The sequence below is a fragment of the Patella vulgata genome, chromosome 2 (assembly GCF_932274485.2).
Source record: "Patella vulgata chromosome 2, xgPatVulg1.2, whole genome shotgun sequence".
Taxonomy (NCBI): Eukaryota; Metazoa; Mollusca; class Gastropoda; family Patellidae; genus Patella; species Patella vulgata.
Window position 1 is genome coordinate 87,827,577 of NC_065880.2, and position 21,714 is coordinate 87,849,290.

Sequence of the window (21,714 nt, forward strand, 5' to 3'; positions counted from 1 at the left end):
CATGTGCAGCTCAGTGGTTCTGTTGGGGCGATAAGTTGTTCATCTGTGAACATACTCTCAAAGCATGTCAAATGACCATGACTATATAACAACCTGCAAAGGTATTTGCATTTCAATATCCCCTATTTTTTTTGGAGAGTATATAAATGAGAATTTGGCGGAATACTAACCTTTTTTTTAGAAGACTGAACTTACCTATTACCCCTCTTAAAAGGGTTCGGGTTAGTATTCCTCAAAATACTCTTTTATATAAAGGATAAAGGAGCCATGTTGGCTAAGTGGGTAACACGCTGGCTCGCTAGCCTGGAGGTCGCGTGATCGACCCCTACATTGGCCGAGAAAGTCCATCGGGATTTTCCGACCTCCAGGCTAGCGAGCCAGCGTCTTACCCACTTAGCCACCGTGACCCCCAGATGAAGATCGTCAAATGAAGACATTTGGGCATCCCATAGAAACAAGAGAGAGAGATAGAGAGAAATGGGGACCCGGAGAAAACCCTCGAGGTTGGACAGGCGACCCTACTCCTTGTCACGTACAATCGGGGAATCGAAACCCCGCCAGTTGACTCAATGACAGATCGTATGATACAGCGCGCGTGCTAACCATTCGGCCATCCAACCCCCCTCACCCCACATAGATACAAACAATTCCATCAATACCAATATATGCACTTCAATACCATATATACACCAGACGAAACGTATTTAATTTCGCCTAAACCAGATAGATTTAAGGCCAAAGGTTCGAAGGACCAACAGATGTATTATAATAACACCCAATGAGTGCATGCACTACGTGTATATATGGTATTGATGAGTGTTTGACCAACGGGTATAGATTATACCAATCTGATTAGAATACACATCTATATTTCGTTTAGTTTTTTTTAAAATTTGACCGGTTGTAATGGAAGGTCGCGTCAGGGATCACACGAGCGGCTTTTGACCCCATGACGTCAGACATTTGATTAATCAATCACCGTTGATGTTTCTAGTGGGTTACCCACCCCTCATATCATCCAGAACGCGAATTATACATATAACAACTCTTCCAGATCCTAGTGTAGTAAAGACAAGTAAAGCGAAACGAAATAGGACCTGTGTTATAATCAGATTGAGGTTATGCTAATGTTGCTCCAAGATTCGTGTTATGTAAAGAAGCATGTTGTTGCTATTAACATATACTTCCAACTAAACAGTACCCCCCACCCCACCAACTAAACAGTAATTCCCCCCCCCCGCCCCCGCCCCCGCCCCCGCCCCCGCCCTAATCCCTACTTAGACAAAAAGGCAAGGAAAGCAACAGCAATTAAAATAATAAAATTGGTTTTATTACCGCATCAATAAACAAATACATATAGTACTATGGATTAGTTGGTAAAAATAAAATGAAATGAAATAATATGGGGTTTAGCGTCCTGCTGTTCTGCTCTGACTGGGTTTATGAAGACGGGCATACGCCATAAAGTGTGCTATGGGAGAAATGTTGCCCGGACAGCGGCGCTATGGCCTACTCTTATATCGAATTCCAAGTACCACGGGATCTAAACCTGCACTCAAATGTGTACAGGACACCTCGGTTTTCCGTCCTATCCTAACGACTATGCGGTTAGTTGGTAAATTATACAAACAATGAAATAGTGGGTAAATTATACAAACAATGAAATAGTGAAACAAATTATACAAACAATGAAATGGTGAAACAAATTATACAAACAATGAAATAGTGAAACAAATTATACAAACAATGAAATGGTGAAACAAATTATACAAACAATGAAATGTGTACACGACACCTTGGTTTTTCGTAATATCCGAACGACTTAGGATTAGTTGGTAAATTATACAAAAAATAAATGAATATATATTGCGACAAACATATGGTATAATAATATACAAACAATAAAATGATGGGTAAATTATACAAACAATCAAATGGTGAGTAAAATATAAGAACAATGAAATGAAATGAAATGAAATGGGGTTTAACGTCCTACTGTTCTGCTCCTATGCTGGGCTAATGAAGACGGGCATACGCCATACAGTGTGTTATGAGGGAAATTTTGCCCGGGCAGCGGCACTATCGCCTACTCTTATATCGAATTCCAACTGCCAAGGGATCTTTTACGTGCATTCCAATGTATACACGGGACCTCGGTGTTTCGGCTTATCCGAAGGACTAGACAGCTGTCCTTGTCAGGCCCTCCGTCCTGCATCACTGACGAGGGGGAATCACGCCGGAAAATCTGGATGAACAATGAAATGATGGGTAAATTATACAAACATTAAAATGGTGAGTAAAATGTAAAAAAAATGCAATGATAGGTAAATTACACAAAAAATGAAATGATGGGTAAATTACACAAACAATGAAATGATGGGTAAATTATACAATGAAATGATGTTTAAATTATACAAACACTAAAATGGTGGATAAATTATACAAACAATGAAATGGTGGGCAAATTATACAGACAATGAAATGGTGGGTAAATTATACAAACAATGAAATGATGGGTAAATTATACAAGCAAAGAAATGATGGGTAAATTATACAAACAATGAAATCGTGAGTAAACTATACAAACATTGAAATGGTGGGTAAATTATACAAAGAAATGATGGGTAAATTATACAATCAATGAAATGATGGGTAACTTACACAAACAATGAAATGATGGGTAAATTATACAACCAATGAAATGGTGGGTAAATTATACAATCAATGAAATGGTGGGTAAATTATACAACCAATGAAATAATGGGTAAATTATACAAAGAAATGATGGGTAAATTATACAAACAATGACATGATGGGTAAATTATACAAACAATGAACTGGTGGTAAATTATATGGTAGACTTTTTACCGAGCACAGGGTACCCTAACCCTAAGGATATCCTGTCTCTACCAAATTATTTAATGGAATTATACAAACAATACCAAAGTGATAAGGAATGGGAACCTTATGAAATTTCAGGTTACATAAAATGATATACAGATCAAAGTAAAATACTTTGAAACAATAACATACACTTGAACTGAAATATCAACCTACGAAACTAAATTTAAAGCGATTTGAACATTTTACAAAATTGATTTGTAACGTTTATTTTGTCCCAAGATGTACGACGGGCTGACAGAAAAACAGCCAGTATGAATCCATTTTAATAATTTTATGCTTTCGCCAGTGATGGGATTTTACGCTCACTCGACACAAACAAGGTCTTTTCGCGGGACTAACATATGGTTCAATTATATTTAGCAGCGGGAGGAAACCGGAGTGCCCGGAGAAAACCCACGAGGTTGGTCAGTCGACCATTATCCTGTACAAGCGGGAAATCGAAATCAAGCCAGTTGACTCAACGACAGACTTTATGATACAAGGCGCACGCACAAGGCTACAAATAAACAAAGCCGTTTGTCATCACCAAGTATTACATACATTCATTTCCTGTGAGATTTGTGTTTTAGCACCTTTCTAATATGATATATTGGCCGCATGCGCAATGGAAGTTTCGCCCCTTTCGACTTCAAATATTCAACCTTTTCATGTGACTGCACACCAGACCTAAAGCTCAATGAAACGGGTGTGTTTCCTGACTCATCTTTAGTTCGGGTATCTAGACCCTGTTTCACTAGATACTGAACGGTGTCTACTGTGCCGTTTGCACACGCGATGTGTAACATATTACCATTATTAAGACCATCCTTATCATGAATATTACCTCCCTTTGACCGTAATAATTCTATTTTATCCACTGCTTGTATTTTCGATTCGCTGCATAGCAAGATACACGATCTACCTTGAAACCCTTTATTGTTTATATTTAAACCAAGGCCTATCAGATACCCCACGGTATCTAAGGTACCCGAAATACACGCCAATTGTAACATACCGTTGCTGTTGTCATCTGTATCATATATATTACCTCCCTTTGACCTTACTAATTCAATTTTATCAATTGCTTGTCTTTTAGACTTTGTACATTGTAGGATACATGTCCTACCTTTATGATCTTTAGTGTTTATATCTAACCCTAGATCTAACAGATATCTTACCGTATCTAACGTACTAAACGCACATGCTCGGTTTAAAACAGCATTACTAATATCAGCCCCCATTGACCTTAGTAACTCTATTTTATTAATTGCTTGTATTTCAGATTCGCTGCACATTAACACACATGTTCTATTCTTAAAACCTTTTGTGTGTATATCTAACCCTAGATCTACCAGATATCTTACAGTATCAAATGTACCAAAAACGCAGGCTAGATGCAGCATACCGTTGTTGTCGTCCCCATTGTCATAAACACTGGCCCCCTTTGACCGTAATAATTCTATTTTCTCAATGGGCTGTGTTTCTGATTGACAACAATGTAAGATGCTTTTTCTACCTTTCAGACCCTTTCTGTTTATATCCAATCCGAGATCTACCAGATATTTTACGGTATCTAATGTACCAAAAGCACAAGCCATGTGTAAAATATCATTATTTTGATCATCGGTGTCATAGATATTACCACCCATTAGCCTTAATAATTCAATTTTCTCAATGGCTTGTGTTTTAGATTTACTAGCACTTAAAATGCACGTGCTGCCATTGAAACCTCTGGTGTTTATATCCAACCCTAGATCTATCAGATATTCCACGGTATTTAATGTACCCGAAATACAAGCCAAATGTAACATACTGTTATTGTTTTCATCGGTGGCATAGATATTAGCCCCCTTCAGTCTCAATAATTCTATTTTCCCAATGGCTTGTGTGTCTGACTGACAGGAATATAATAAACCCACACTACTATTAAGACCTTTAGCGTTTATATCCAACCCTTGATCTATCAGATATTTTACAGTGTCTAGAGTACTGGAAATACAAGCTGCGTGTAACATACCACTATTATCGTCATCGGTATCATAAATATTACCTCCCTTTGATCGTAATAATTCTATTTTCTCAATGGCCTGTTTTTCTGATTGACAGCAACATAACATGCATGTACCACCATTAAAACCTCTAGTGTTGATATCTAACCCAAGATCTATCAGATATTTTACGGTATCCAATGTACCAAAAGCACAGGCTTTATGTAATATACCATTATTTTGAATATCAGTATCATTAATATTACCTCCCTTTGACCCTAAAAATTCTATTTTCTCAATGGTTTGTGTTTCTGACTGACAGCAATGTAAGATACATGTACCGTTTATTCTACATTTGGCGTTTATATCTACGCCCAGGCCTATCAGATGGCGTACAGTGTCTAGTGTACCCGACATACAAGCTAGGTGTAACATAGTATGCTTGTCTTCACCAATATCAAATATATTACCCCCCTTTAACCTTAATAATTCTATTTTCTCAATGGCTTGTGTTTGTGATTGACTGCATAACAGTATACATGTTCTACCCATTCTCCCTTTAGTATGGATATCTAAGCCTTGATTAATTAGATGTCTTACAGTTTCTAGTGTACCACTACGACAAGCCAAGTGTAACATATTCTCATTATTATCATCAGTATCTTGACTATTGCCCCCCTTTGATCTCACTAACTCTATTTTCTCAATGGGTTCAAAGAGTGATGTGCTACAAAGTAACATACATGTTCTTCCGTATAAATCTTTACAATTGATAGCAGCACCCTGTTCTATTAGCTGTTTAACATCACCAAACGGTCCATTTCTACAAGCCTCTAGTAATGCATAGTTTTTATCGCTCTGGTCAATGTTAATATTTCCGTTAATAGTTTCTTTGTCGATCTTGATTGCACCAGCTGCTCTTCGGTGTGGTGAGTCAATTATACACGCAGTTTGTTGTTTTTCTGGAATTAATAACGGTAATGGTTGCTCCATTTTGAATGTGTGGCGAGTCCTATAAGACGATATTAAATATCAATAAAGAATACACACCATATTCGTATCCTAAAGAGTTATAAATTTCTTACACTGATATGTGGTACATTCCAGATACAGATTAAATCACATTAAGTAATGCCGCTGTGGTCCATGTAATGTCTGAAATAAAAATAAATTATTTGTGGGTAAGAAAAAGAAATTTAAAATTGTACATTTAAAGTTTCATACACCCGTGGCTCAGTGAGTAAGGCGCGGGGTCGCAAACCAGAAGGCATCGAGGTCTATCCCGGTGTTGACCGCGAACGTTCATCGGGATTTTCCGGCGCGGTTTCTCCTTGTAGGTGGTGCAGGACGGAGGGGATAGAGAGAAATGGAGTTTAACGTCCGTCGAGTCATTTTGGGACTAACATATGGTTCAACTTTATTTCAATAATTCGTTTGCGCGTAGGGGCCTATAGCAGTGGATGGAAACCGGAGGACCAAGAGAAAACCCACGCGGTTGGACAGGCGACCCTACTCCTTGTCAAGTACAACAGGGGAATCAAAACCACACCAGCTGATCCAATGACAGACCTTATGATACAACGCTCATACACTAACCATTCGGACCCCCCCCCCCCCCCCACAGGCACTATCTAGACGTTCAGATGGGATGGAAAACCGAGGTCCTGTGTACACATTGGCATGCACGTAAAAAAAACCCATGACGGTTGGCATTCGAAATTAGAGTATCACACTGTAAGACGTATGTCCGTCTCCATTAGCCCAGTTCGGTGCAGACAAATTGGATGTTAATTTTATTTGAACATACCCTTTGATGAGGTCATATTTCATTCCTCTTTTGCAAAATAGTTTATTTCTTTTAACAGGATACTACGCACTGTATCAGCTCAACTGTAAACAATAAGAAAGTTTACATATAAACATAATATGTCATTTGAGGTTTAACTGACTCCGTATACAACTGTTATCATGTCAATAATATTGTTGTTTATTTATGATTACATTGTCAATTTGTAATGTGACCCTGAACATGTTATATAATAATAATAATAATAATAATAATTTCGGGAATCAAGAAATGGTCCAAAGACACGACGTGTCATAAAACAATGCGTTTCGCAATAAAATATAGATGGTTAGCATGAGGCAGATTCTGAATGGACTATAAATTGAATAACAGCAGCTAGATTAAAGCCATATTTGAAGACTAACATTATCTAACAGATTTAGATAAAGAGCAGGCAGTTCTCGCTCTAACAGTTGAAGAGTAGATAATGAAAACAGAATATTTTGAAAATTTCAGCCAGACTACTCTGTCCTGGGCGGAATTATGGCCGTTTGAAGAACAGCGTAGTCTCGATTGTCAAAATTATCCGGTGATCTAGAGAGTTGATTATAGGATGTCCAAATAATAATTTATATAACATTTGAGGCCAAACCTGCAATAGAAAATATTAGCTCTTGAATAATGTTAGACAGACTGTGAAATGATATGATTTTAAAAATAAATCTTTCTAAAATCAATTCTAACATTAAACTCTAGGTATTGAAAATCATATATAAGTGGGGATTTGAAAATTGTATTAAGTATCTTACACAAATGGTCGACGAAAATAGTATCCATTCATTTCATATCCGGTTTTAGTATGTGTTTTATACCTCATTTAGACTTCGATAATTTTATACAATAACAAACCATATAGCTAAATAATGTCGACTTCTATATCAAAGGGAACAAACATTATATTAAAGGAGCTAAATCGCTAATATTTTGAGACCTAGAAATTGACATAAATGGGACGCAACGCATATAATAATGTAATATGAATGTATATATACTTATTTACATTCAACCGTTTCTGTTTTTACTCTAATTTCTAATCAGTTATATTCGGCGAAATACGCCAGAAGTCTCAATCAAATCTCAATCTCTAGCGTCTGGATATTCCAGTCTACACCAAAGTTCTTTATTGCGCATGCTCTTCAGATAAGAACATGTCGTCACCGTTCTTTGAGTCCTATGTTACAAATGGCGCTAAAACGCATTATGGTACACGATTCGTGTACCAATTATAAAATGTTTATTTTGTCTTAAAAATTGGATATCAGAAGCCCATCTTTTCCCGGTAAGATCACAACATCAGTGTTGATTTAAATTGACAAACAATTTGTGTTTTCAATGTCGAAGACTTTGGATTATAGTGAGTTAGAGACTTAGCTACTTTAAAGTGGACCTACCTTTGATAAACCTTTATTATCTAATACTATTCTTTGAAAATGTTTTAAAATTACGAAAATATCAGAATTTACAGACTGATAAAGACGACAGTATTTAAGGGGGTTTATTATATGATAACATTAAAGATTCTAATAAATAAATCCTCTCTGATCGGACGATGTCCGCTGACAGTTCCTATCTCTTCCTATATAGCAATATGAAAATAAGGTAAAATACCGCTCTTCCCCACCTCTGTTTTCAGGCTATTTTGGAACTCTTACCTTCTATTGTTCACCGTGATTCTTTATTATTCGCAAAAGGAACAATTTCTCAACATATCTGATACAAATTTATAATAATTCAACACAATTTTCAAGTAGAATTTAGCGATTAAATAAAAACGCGATCTACCCATGTTCGAGCCTTGTAATGGCTGATCAGTTCAAATGTATTTTATGGATGTTTTAATCGCAAAATTCTACTTGCAAATAGTGTTGAATTATTATAAATGTGTGTCAGCTGTACCAAGAAATGATTCCTTTAGCAAACAAAGAAGAATCAGGGTGAAAAATAGTCGGTAAGGATTCCAAAATAGCCTTAGACCAGAGGTGGAGATGAGCAGTCTTTTCATATTGCAGCTATATACGGCCGGATAGGAACTGTCTGTGGACAACGTCCGACCAGGGACAGTTCCTAAAGGAACTAAATAAATGCTAACCATGGACCAGGGACTAAGTATTACGTTATGGCAACCATTTTGGAATTCTCAATCTATACGCAATTGTCCAAGGAAAAAACATACCAAGTGCATATCCATCGTACATGAATTGGCGTCCATGAACAACAACACACTGAGCAGCTGTTTATTGACAAAATTGATGGTGAAATTAAAATAAACATAGTCCCGAGTCAGGCGATCGTTGGTAATGCTATGTTCCCAATATCACGATTCGCGTTACCACTATAAGCATAAAATACAAGCATAATATACTCAGTCGAAGTTGGTGAAACTAAAATATTCTACCACTGTATTAAACACAGGCCTGTAGTCAGTCGATGTTGATTAAAGATTAAAATATCCTACCACTCACTGTAAATATAAACAACAATCTTCCAATAGGTGATGTGGTCAAGATATGATGAACTGCACAGCTTGGACACAGACTTAATGGGGATATCAACTACAATCTTCCAATAGGTGATGTTACCAAGGTTAATCCGCTACATATGATGAACTGTACAGCTTGGACACAAACTCTATAATGGACATAACAATAACTATACAGTAAACATGCACATAATGCGCGCGCATGACTATACGTTATGTTAAGGTGTACAGCCGGGTGTATTAATCTAGGTTAAATTTAACATAATAATATAAAAAGGCGAGTTATACCATCACAAGATCTATTTATACTAGACTTAAATAAAATTACTGAAGCGTCTCCTATTCAATAGACATAACCATATTCATTTTATTTATCAGTTAAAATGGCATTATGACCTCCAAAATATATAATTTGAGAAACGACCAAGCTTTCATTTTATTTTTCAGTTAAAGGGGTATTATCATTTTTAAACAGTGCTAAAAGTGCTATCAAATTTAGAGTTACCCCTAGAAAACTCATATTGTCACTCGGCAAACCTCAGCAGATTCCAGTACCCTACATCTAGCCTCGGCGTTACCCATGACGAAGCCTTTAAAGAATGTTTTATCATACAAATATTTCAAAGTCTGAAGCTATTTTCCTTTCAAGTTTATCCGATTTTCTTCAAACAAGGACAACTTTGTACCAAAATTTTACACATGCATCGAACGACGCAATTTTGATAACTTTTTTTTTAAAAGTGGAAAGTTTTCCTAATAAGTAAAGCGGTGTCACATCGCAATTGTATAGGCGTCGGTACATATCACTTACCGTCATACAGCCGAGGCTATATTTTGAGTAATGGAATCTGCCGAGGTTTGCCGAGTGCGTAAGCCTAGTTCGTAGAAGAACGGTAGGACGGTAAACCCCATTTCATTTCATTGAATGTAAACGGGCATACGCAATGTAGAGTGTTATGACTGAAACTGTTCTCAGACAGAGGCGCTATGCCTACTCTTACATCGAATTCAAATTATCAGGGGTTCTTTTACGCGAGGGGGATCACGTGGATAAGTGGGTAAGACGCTGGCTCGCTAGCTTGGAGGTCGGGTGTTCGATCCCTGCATTGCCGGCTCCATCCCGAATGGAACAGATCTTATATTATGGGCTTTTTTCGCAGCGGGGGATTGGATGGCCGAATGGTTTTTACAAGAAAAAAAAAAAAAAAGCACGCGCGCGCTGTATCATAAGGCTTGTCATTGAGTCAACTGGCGTGGTTTCGATTCCCTGGTTGTACGTGCGTGACAAGGAGTAGGGTCGTCTGTCCAACCTCGTGGGTTTTGTCCGGATCCTCCCACTGCTAAAGCTTGTAAAGAGAACCATGAAATAGTTTGTGTCGAGTGGACGTTAACCCCCCCCCCTCTCTCTCTCTCGCTTTATTCGCAGTCCTTGTATCGTGATTATTGTCATACAAATTTCTTATAATTAATAATGAATAAAAATACCGTTATTAAAAATGGCGACACGTTGTACAATAAATCTCTTATACTCGAGAAATTGTTTGTACATATTTAACTAGATGTTATATATATAATCATTCAAGCTTGGTAAAGACGATAGAACGCTAGTAGAAACGTCGCCAGAAATAAACTTCTAAGTGCCATGAGTCACGTGTTGTATGGTTTTGTGTTTACTGCAGACAGGATTAATTATATAGGTACTACTTAAAGGGGATAAATCGCTAATATTTTGGATCTAGAAAATGACACAAATGGGTCGCAACGTGTATAATAATGTAATGTGAATGTATATAAACTGATTTACATTCAATCGTTTCTGTTTTTACTGTAATTTCTAATCAGTCATATTCGGTGAAATACGCCAGAAGTCTCAATCCAATGACAATCTCTAGCGTCTGGTTATTCCACTCTTTACCGATAGTATTTATTGCGCATGCTCTCGAGATAAGAATACAACGTCGCCGTTTGACATGACTTGTGGAATATATCTAGCCTCTTTCTACGAGTCCCTTGTTAAAAATGACGCTGAAATGCACCATGGTACACGATTCGTGTGCCAACGGTAAAATGTTTATTTTGTCTTAATTATTGAATACCAGAAGCCGATCTTTTCCCCGTAAGATCGCAACATCAATGTTGATTTAAATTGAGAAATAATTCGTGTTTTCAATGTCGAAGATTTTGGATGATATTGAGTTAGAGACTTAGCTAACTTTGAGAGAGAGAGAGAGAGCGAGAGAGAGAGAGAGAGAGGAATGGGGTTTAACGTCCACTCGAAACAGACATAAGGTTCAATTATATTCAATAATTCACTTGCGCATATGGGTCTTTAGCAGTAGGAGGAAACGGAGGACCCTGAGAAAACACACGAGGTTGGGCAGGCGACCCTTATCCTGTAAAAGCGAGGAATCGAAACCACGCCACTTGACTCAATTTTTTTACTATAGAACAATTTAATTTCATGTTACTTAGTTTTATAAATATTCCTTATGTAATCGGGCCAGTGGGTATGTCGGTGGTTCGCTAGTCAGGAGATCCTGGTTTCGATTTCGGTGTTGGCTAAGAAAGCTCCTTGGTTTTGGTCGGCGCTTCCTCCCATTACTAAAGACCCTACGCGCAAGCGAATTAGTGAAATAAAATTGAACCATATGTTAGTCCCGAAATGACCTAGTTTATGTCGAGAGAACGTCACCCCCCTCTTCATCTCTCTCTCTCTCTCTCTCTCTCTCTCTCATCTTCCTAGGCGGAATCTGACGTTCACTGGGTCTAAAAGTAATAGTTATCCAAAGGGGTAAATAGCATTTACGGTGATTGACAGAAGGGAGCTAACTCTCGTGTATCAGAGGGCGCTACATTTCATTGCTGGGTGGTTGTAACACATGTCATTGTGTAATAATTATTGTAACATGAATGGAAATCTCCCTTTGTTTTTTTCGTTGAATAAGCAGATTGTTTTCCCTCTAGTAGATTGCACACTTTTGCTGGTTTACACTAGTTTTAGTAGAAATCATATAAAGAAGTGGGTGGGTTTTCTGTGCAATAACAACAAGCAAGTTGAGCAATTGTCAATGTTACAAGTCTTTTATAGCACGCTTCATTCGTTAACAGGTTTAACCCCTCGGCCTTCGGCCTCTGGTTAAACCTGTTAACTCATGAAAGCCGTGCTATAAATATAACTTGATTTTCCAATTATGCTTACTTTTATGTTTGTTTTGTTTGCGCCTTCCACGGCTATGCCGGTATCGGCATCTTGTTAGGGTCTACTGTGATTTAAACTCAAGCAAGGTAGTGATTGTCGACTGCTCCTAAACGGAGATGATAGCATTGTGCTTTTCCCGCCAATTAACCATGCCGTATTACTGTTCCGTTGTTAGTAGCACAACGCCACACTTTGACTATGCCTAAGGTATTAATTTTAGGCACACCCCACGTGTATTGGCTGAATAACTATAATAAGGAAGGATAACCCCCAGAACACTCGATTCAACTTAAACCATGTGGACGGCGTGGTTCGAAAACATATCTTTGGCATAAGGGGCGGTCTGGTCAATAAGGTCACCCACTGTCGTGAATGGGAAGCCGCAATTGTGCGTATAAGGCCTACGCATTTAATTGTTCAGTTTGGCAGTAACGATATAGATACACATCGTATGCATGAGGACGCACCTGATCAGTTTATACTACAAAAAATTAGTTTACTGCTAGTTACGTGGCGCATATCACTTTTTGTCAAGTTATGCCTCGTCTTAGAACTAGACATTTTCAGTCAGCAAATGATTATACCTTAATGGCAAAGCAGCTAACAATACGTATGGAAGCGTTGTATGAAGCATACCTATGCTTTCCCCACCCCTCTTTTTGTTCTATTAGCGCTCAACAGACGGTGTTCATCTTAGTTCTCTTGGTAACAAAAGTTACTATAGAAATATCAGGGGCGCAATTATTGGCATGTCACGCCATTAATGCAGGTAAGGACTAATCTTGTATATTTTGCTAATATTTGTATCTAGATGTCAGATATTTACTGGCATTGTATGAATGTATTTTAACGTTGGAACAGGACCGTATGTAGATTTTAGGGGATCACGTGGCTAAGTGGGTAAGACGCTGGCTCGCTAGTCTGGAGGTCGGGTGTTCGATCCCTGCATTGGCCGAGAAAGTTCATCCATATTTTCCGGCGTGGTTCCCCCTTGTCAGTGATGCAGGACGGAGGGCCTGACAAGGACAACTGTCTAGTCCTTCGGATGAGACGAAAAACCAAGGTCCTGTGTATACATTGGAATGCACGTAAAAGATCCCTTGGCAGTTGGAATTCGATATAAAAGTAGGCGATAGTGCCGCTGCCCGGGTAAAATTTCCCTCATAGCACACTGTATGGCGTATGCCCGTCTTCATTAGCCCAGTATAGGAGCAGAACAGTAGGACGTTAAACCCCATTTCATTTCATTTCATTTCATGTAGATTTTAAAAGTGGGGGTGCAGCAGAGTGGTGGGGCGCCATAGCCTCCACGTATGTGATATAAGAAAGTTTGGATCAGGGCAAACGAACCCGTTGGCGTGTGGGCGCCCTTAAAACCGATCGACTGATCAGTGCCTTAAGAGCATCACCGTGTGATCATTATCAAGTGTATTATTTTATAATTGAAAGATTGTCAAATAATTTTTGTTTTTTTGGATGGGGTGGGGCGCAATTTCTCTGGGCGCCTTACTTTTCTGGGGTGCAATGTACCCGCTAAATACGGCCCTGCGATGGCTAGTGACTTATTTTTCTGACATGGGTTTACCCATATGGGGCCTTCAATGAAGGGCCTTATTGATGGCATAGGGGCCGACAATTAATGTTTTACTCAGGGCATAGGTGCCTACAATATACATAAATGTTGTTGGCAGAGGTGCCTCCAATGAATGGTTTTATCAATGGCATAGGTGCCTCCCATGAATGGTTTTATTGATGGCACATCACGTGATGGTACAATTAGTCGTTTGATTTCGTCTGCGCTATTATATAAAGAGGGGTTGATGTAAAAGATGACAGTCTTCGACACGTGACGTCACATCACGCGGCGTCAATAATTGGCTGAATGGGACGTGCATTCTTTACGTAAGACGTTACTGGTTCGGGCTCGGGCAGAATTGTGCCTTTTACTCTTTTAAATATCCATTGACATTAAAGATACATTATGGGAGATTTTAATAGAGGGGTGGCCATTCTTGCTATAACTGTTCAAAAATAGATGATGAAAGAAGAATATATTGAAAATTTCAGTCAAATTACTTTATTCTGAACAAAGTTATCACCATTGTAATTTTTGATAAGAAATAGGAGTCAACTCTCTCTTCACCATCTCCGAAGATGGCCAATCGTTTGATTGACAGGCCTTAACTCTACCTACATAATCTCGATTATCAAGTAACGTTTTCAATGGGTGTGGTACCGTAAGCCTTTTCGGTAAAGTTTGAGACGGGGTTGCAATTCAATTCGTATCACATTTATTTTTACTGCAAATTAAAAATAGGACTTTTAATATATAGATAGGAAGCGAAAGTTTGAAAGGAATGGACCAAATCAATGAGGTATAATTATAGCCGATTCTTGTTACCCTGCGTGTACTCTTGTACTGTAACTGGGGTAGGCCTACGTAACTCCCGAAGCAGACAAATAGGAAACAGTGATCCAATGGGGCTCGATTCAACCGGGGTGATGTTAGCTGCGCTGTTTATCAATTTCCATAATTTTTCTGTAAACGCAAGTGACAAAAGGGCGTATAATACCGACATCCAAACTCTCATTTTAACCACAACTAAACATAATATCAAGGCCGTATATATCGAACTTTCAATCAACTTGACTGACATGCGGTCTCGCTCAAGAGCGGCCTCGCTTCGTACACTCTATCATTTAGCCTCGATCTAAAATTTCCGGGAGTATGACGTCAACGTTACGGTTAATCTCCGCTTACGACGCCATTTAATAATTTAATCAATCAACGAAATCCTTTTTAAATCCAAGCCGAATCCAAGCCATCCGTGGGTCTACAAGAGTTGATTTTGTGCTTGTTGTGTAAATAAAGATCTAATTTATAATTTCTATGACATCTGCAGCCTAAATAATCACTTGCAATAATCAGATTTAGCTCTTGCATAATGTATGTTTAAATAGGAAATAATATTTTACACACAAATACTTCAAACGTCTTTATTTATTTTTCTAATACATAAAAAAATGTTTTAGAATTTAATTTGTCGAAGGAAAAAAGTTAATGATTGGGGCTCATTAAGTCGCACCGATGTCATCCTTATCAGTGCTTGTAGAAGCTAAGCGAATATTCACTGCTGATCAGTGTGCTTATTGCCTTGTCATTTGACAATAAAGCCATTCAGAATTAGCTGTTATATTGAAAGGTACAATGACGTCGCCGTTCACTTCTTTGCTAGAGATTATGTACTCCTCACAGTTGTCGAACTGTTGACGGCGATAATTCACAGCAAAACAAAAAGGCTTCCTCCCACATTCACGACTACAGCCGACTAAACTCGTAGCTGTTTTCTGTTTTAACACTGCTGTAGCGTGCACCAATTTATAACCATTATGACATGAAAATCCTGAAAAACAAAAATATTTTGCCGAATGTAGTACTATGGTCTTTGTGACCATATTGTATCTTTAAACTAATTACTGGGTTTACATACACACATACAGTCATATCTAATGCACTCAAATAATGACTGACGGATTTACATATAACCCTAAATATAGCTGGTTCCGTGGGAATCAGAATATCATGTTTAACACGTGATTGGAAATTTACTAATTGCATCATACACTGTAACCATCCAATCAAATTCATTATTTGCAGAATCTTAAGTCATGACGTAAGCAAATCTGTTTAAAAGCCCAAACCAGCCATTTAAGATTTAGATATCATTGGATTCCGGAGAGATTTCCATCTGAGTTCCTAGTCCATATGAACTAGCCATGCTGGTTAGACTTTTACTGGAGTTGAGGTTGGGAGAAAGATGTTAATTTTAAGAATGACTTTATTGTAATCTATGCTTGTATCTTATGTAACCAGTACTTGATATATAAAATGTAAAATCGAACTGATGCATTGTTATTCCTGGTAAGACAAAAGTCTTAAAGGGACAATAACACTATTGCTGGCTTGACAGCTCCAGTAAATAAATATTAGCCTTATTCTAAGTATTAGATGTTTAAGTGTTCTACCTGTTGTGTAAATTATCCATTACATCCTATTTTACTTGTCCAGAGGGTTTGAAAATATTTTTAAATCCAAGTCACATTTGAAAAGGTTTACGTTAGGCTTTTCAAATCATTGAGTTGAATTTTTCCAATTTTTTAAATTAGATGTGTTAAGATGAAATTTGTATCATCAATTAATTGGAATACTGTAAAATAGTACAATTTGTTGACCAGAATAAAGATTGGGACATATTATTCTGTTACAACAAGAGTGGTATTGGTCCTTTAACTACTGAGAAGATAAGCATCTTAACAGCGGATATACAAAAATACACAGCGTGAGTCCAATAGTCCAAGAAGAGAATTACAAATATTAGACGATCACAAGACTATTAAGATATGTAGTAAGAAAACGGTGCATGGGTCATACGTAGGATATGGCGACCGGGATGTCGAAGGTCTGCTTTTCACGTCTGAAAAAAGGCCCATGGTACTACATATTCAACGGAAAATACGCCCACCAGTGGCTAATTCATTCGATTAGTTACTCAAGGATCTCCCTTTTATGCACCCACATTGTCGTCACCCCTGTTCATCCGTCCACAATTTGTCTGTGGACGCTCTACAATTCCTAATTTTTATCCGATTTTGACGAAACTTGAAACATAGGTTTACCTCCCAAAGATCGCTGATCCTTTCATGGGTTATGGTCCCTGTTTGTACGAAAAATCACATTTGTAGCTTGTGGACACTCTAGAGGCCACAATTTTTATCTCATTTTGAGGAAACTTAAAATAAATATATGTTAACAACCAAAAGATCTTGGTTCCTCCTGATTTTCAGAAATATCCCACAGCAACGTCAGGGATTATGGCCCCTGATAGTACGAAAAATCGCGTTTTTAGCTTGTGGTCCCTCTAGAGATCACAATTTGTATCCGATTTTTAAATTTAAAACAGTTACAGCATAATGACGTTTGAGATCGAATTTCGTGGAAATCGAACGTAAAAACCGCTCCTCGTGGACCCTCCACGTGATTTTTCTTTCGTAAAGTCGGGATCATAATCCATGAAGGTACCGTCCAATACATGCCAATATCGACAGGGAGCCAGATCTTTTGGATGTAAACCCATATTTCAAGTTTTGTCAAAATCGGATACAAATTGTGACCTATACGCTGCTGACAAATAAAATGTGAACGGATGCGCGGACTTAAGGACGGCATAACATGTCTACATGGCATTGCTTAAAATCGAATTTGATAGTGTTCATTCTTATCACTAGTCAATTAGTGGAGACTTGGGGTGGTGGGGGGGGGGTAACTCCACGGGGTTCATCTTGATGAGCGGTGTACATCAAAACCACCAAACATTTCAACCGCCGAACTAGTTAAAACACTCAAGCACATTTAAAATAAAATCGAAATAACCCTGACATTAAAAAAAGTATCACATGATCGATGCGGCTGGTGTATTATTTCGGTTTTTAATGATCAATAGCCAAACATTTATACATGGACATTTGTTGGAACACAGGGCCATCACCGCTGGTGTCCCACAAGGAGCCATGCTGGGACCATATTTTTCCCGCTGATAAGTTAATCATATCTGTCTTATTACAGAGTCGTTGTCAATGCCACGACAGTCTATGATTTTGGTTTCAAATGGACATTTATACAAATGCAGAAATCACTTGTGGTAAATGAACATTCTCTGGAACCCACGTGCATCGCCACTGGCGTCCTGAAGGGATCTATCCTGGGACATTATCTTTTTCTCCTATACATTAATGACAACATGAATCCCCATAAACAGATGCTACCAATCGCAATAGTGCCCCGATGAACATCCCCATAAACAGGTGCTACCAATCGCAATAGTGACCCCGATGAACATCCGTATAAACAGGTGCTATAAACGCAATAGTGACCTCGATGAACATCCCCATAAACAGGTGCCAGCAATCGCAAAAGTGACCTCGATGAACATCAAAATGAAATGAAATGGGGTTTAACGTCCTACTTTTTTGCTCCTAAACTGGGCTAATGAAGACGGGCATACGCCATACAGTGTGCTCTGAGGGAAATTTTTCCCGGGCAGCGGCGCTACGGCCTACTCTTATATCGAATTCCAACTGCCAAGGGATCTTTTACGTGCACGCCAATTTGTACACGAGACCTCGGTCTTTCGTCCCATCCGAACGACTAGGCAGCTGTCCTTGTCAGACCCTCCGTTCTGCATTACTGACAAGGGGGAAACCACGCCGGAAAATCAGGATGAATTTTCTCGGCCAATGCAGGGATCGAACAACCGACCTCCACGCTAGCGAGCCAGCGTCTTACCCACTTAGCCATGTTATCCCCCTCAACATGTCTCGTAACTTTCATATATAATACATGACTTACTTGATGTATGCTGATAATTAACATAATGCAACCCCTGGCTGCAGGATGCAGCCCAATATTTAATATTAACGGTTCTAGCATCTTGATGTAATCCAACCCTGTTAACCCCAGTTCCAAACTCCACTTGACCCGCCTCCCACCGGAACCAAAACGGGGAAAATGTGACATTGTTGAACGTAGTGTTGATATCACCAGTTGTCGCTATGCAGGTAGTTGGCGGTACACATTCCTGGATAGCGAATGTATCAGCTCTAATCAGTATATAGTACACCATTCTTTCATCATCAAATAATCCAATAATTACTGCCACCTCTCCTTTCAGATTAGCTGTAAAACTGTTTACAGATGAAATATCTAGGAAGTTAAAATATATCCCTTGTCGGACCTTTGCTGTTTTATATCCTAGATTACCTGGCAATAAATTAAATCGATCGTTTTGAATTTATTTTCAGGTATAGATGCTTCAGTACACAATCTGATTAAAATACAGATCAATATTTCGTTTCGTTTTTTTTTTAATACTTTCGATGGTCTCTACTACATAAAAATCTCACCAATTGTACTGGGAGGTCCTGTCAGGAGGTCATACGAGCGGTTTTGACCCTATGATATTAGACATTCGATTAACCAATCAGCGTTGACGTTTTTACGGGTGTCCCACAGTTCAGTGCAGAGAACGCCAAGAACTCGCCATAACAGACCGTTTCATTGGCTAATTCCGAACTAGAACGCCTGTTATATAACAACTCTTCCACATCCTAGTGTTGTGAAGACAAGTAAAACGAAATTTTGAACTATAAAAACGAAACGAAATAGGATCTGTGTTTTAATCAGATTGCTTCAGTACAATTACAGAAATAGTCAAATGTTAGACCAATTCGGTACTGGACATGTCCCCATAAGCAACCCCTCTGCCCATTTTAATATATTTAGCAAGGAACTTTGTTAGTAATATCAACTGGATTGTAATAATTAAAAAGTCACAGTCCAGTCCAGTTTTTTAAACAAAGAAGTACAAAAAAAAAAGAGTTTATCAAATTTATGTTTAACAAGTAAATTAATTCAATTAACAACTTACCTGTAGCTTCAAGTGTGAATATATTCAACAATAAAAACAATAGAAAGCAACATGTAGATTTCATCTTCTTTTCTCTCTAAAAATACAGTGGATAAAAAATATAAATTCAAACTCAACAAAGGCAGGTTCTTCGTTATTTGTCCTCACCCCATATAAACACAGTTGAAACTTCCGGTCACACTATAATATAATATTAAAACATAAACGGCGCAATAATTTTGGAATTTGCTGTCAGATAATTCTTAATTTCGATTCGATATGGATATGGGATATATTTTAATAAACAATGACTGTGGTTTTAAATAACTGTAAGTTACTCACAACAATAATTTTGGAATTTGCTGTCAGACAATTCTGAATTTCAATTCAATATGGATATGGATTTTAAATAACTATAAATAACCCACAACAAAATATGAACGGGTGAATATTCTGTTAAAGGTATAAACACCAGACCCTTGGCATGGAGATCCACAGCACCAAAACTAATTCTTACAAATCAGGGCCCTGTTTCTCGAAATCTTAACTAAAGATAAAATCCAAATTTTAGTAGATACTTCCATTTTGATCGACTAAGCACTAAAATCAATCTAATATTATCCAATCAAATTACTAAAATTTGGATTTTTATCTTAGTTAAAATTGAGTGAAACAGACCCCTGACCCTTGGCATGGAGATACACAGTACACCAAAACTAATTCTTACCAATCAGACCCTTGGCATGGAGATCCACAGACACCAATACTAACATTTGGCATGGAGATCCACAGCACACTAAAACTAATTCTTAGGATGGAGACAGTTATAGACAATACACCCAACTGGAGTAATTCAATATAACTGAGTTATTTAGCAGATTATCAAAACCATACTTCAATGAAAGGTTGTATAAACAATTGTCTTATTTTTATACAAGTTCTAGTCTCTTTAATTTGTGTGAAGAATACAACTAATTGTTTATTATCTGCGCAAAGATTTAAACTTAAGTGTAAAAAACTCCAACTACTTTTTGTTTAATAAAAATTTCATGTTAAAGCCACAATAGTTCAGACTAAAAGCAGAGAGAGAGGGGGGGGGTAACGTCCACTCGACACAAACTAGGTCATTTCGGGACTAACATATGGTTCGATTTTATTTTAATAATTCGCTTGCGCGTAGGGGTCTTTAGCAGTGGGAGGAAACTGGGGGACCCGGAGAAAACCCACGAGGTTGGACAGACGATCCTACTCCTTGTCACGTACAACCGGGATTCGAAACCATGCCAGTTGACTCAATGTCAGGCCTTATGATACATTCGGGCAGGTAAGGTGTCATCAATTTCTGCCAGAGAACGTTAGCCAGTTTAGGAATGATTCGACCCTATTCATCCAGGTTATTGCCAGATGATTACTAGCTATCTGGTGTATTCGTGATTTAAATATAGTTATACTCAATTAATCTGTTTAAATATGGTTACACTCAATTAATATATTCAATACGGTTGTACTCAACTAATATATTTAATATGGTATTTTTTAATATGTTTATACTCAATTAATCTGTTTAAATATGTTTATACTCAATTAATATATTTAAATATGGTTATACTCAATTAATATATTAGATATGGTTGTACTCAAATAATATATTTAATACGGTTGTACTCAACTAACATAGTATTATTTAATATGGTTGTACTCAATTAATCTGTTTAAATATGGTCATAAGAATAATAACATATTTAATATGGTTATACTCAATTAACATATGTAATATGGTTATACTCAATTAATATATTTAATATGGTTATATTCAGTTAATATATTTAATTTGGTTGTACTCAATATATTTAATA

The 21,714-nt window shown here is 37.7% G+C and overlaps 1 protein-coding gene and 1 long non-coding RNA gene across 5 annotated transcripts; both read right to left on the reverse strand.

Annotated features, from left to right (window-relative positions):
* Positions 1-1,308: 1,308 nt before the first annotated feature.
* On the reverse strand, positions 1,309-9,371 carry LOC126810063 (ankyrin repeat and KH domain-containing protein 1). 4 transcript variants are annotated; one of them, XM_050535013.2, is made up of 3 exons: positions 9,180-9,371; positions 6,679-6,761; positions 1,309-6,026 (listed from the first exon to the last, which is right to left on the reverse strand). In XM_050535013.2, the coding sequence occupies exon 3, from the start codon at positions 5,862-5,864 to the stop codon at positions 3,447-3,449; it is 2,418 nt and encodes an 805-aa protein (XP_050390970.1). In that variant the 5' UTR covers positions 5,865-6,026; positions 6,679-6,761; positions 9,180-9,371; the 3' UTR covers positions 1,309-3,446. The 4 variants fall into 4 exon arrangements, with proteins under 4 accessions (XP_050390970.1, XP_050390971.1, XP_050390973.1 ...); XM_050535014.2 differs by having other exon boundaries at positions 9,173-9,371; XM_050535016.2 differs by lacking the exon at positions 6,679-6,761.
* Positions 9,372-15,384: 6,013 nt separating this feature from the next.
* LOC126810154 (uncharacterized) lies at positions 15,385-20,029 on the reverse strand. Its single transcript, XR_007675045.2, has 3 exons — positions 19,880-20,029; positions 18,802-19,212; positions 15,385-15,799 (listed from the first exon to the last, which is right to left on the reverse strand). It is a non-coding gene; the product is annotated as an uncharacterized LOC126810154 (long non-coding RNA).
* Between the last annotated feature and the right edge of the window lie 1,685 nt (positions 20,030-21,714).

Excerpts from the sequence above, each read along its gene's own strand:
- LOC126810063 (XM_050535016.2), bottom strand. The coding sequence starts at position 5,864 with ATGGAGCAACCATTACCGTTATTAATTCCAGAAAAACAACAAACTGCG.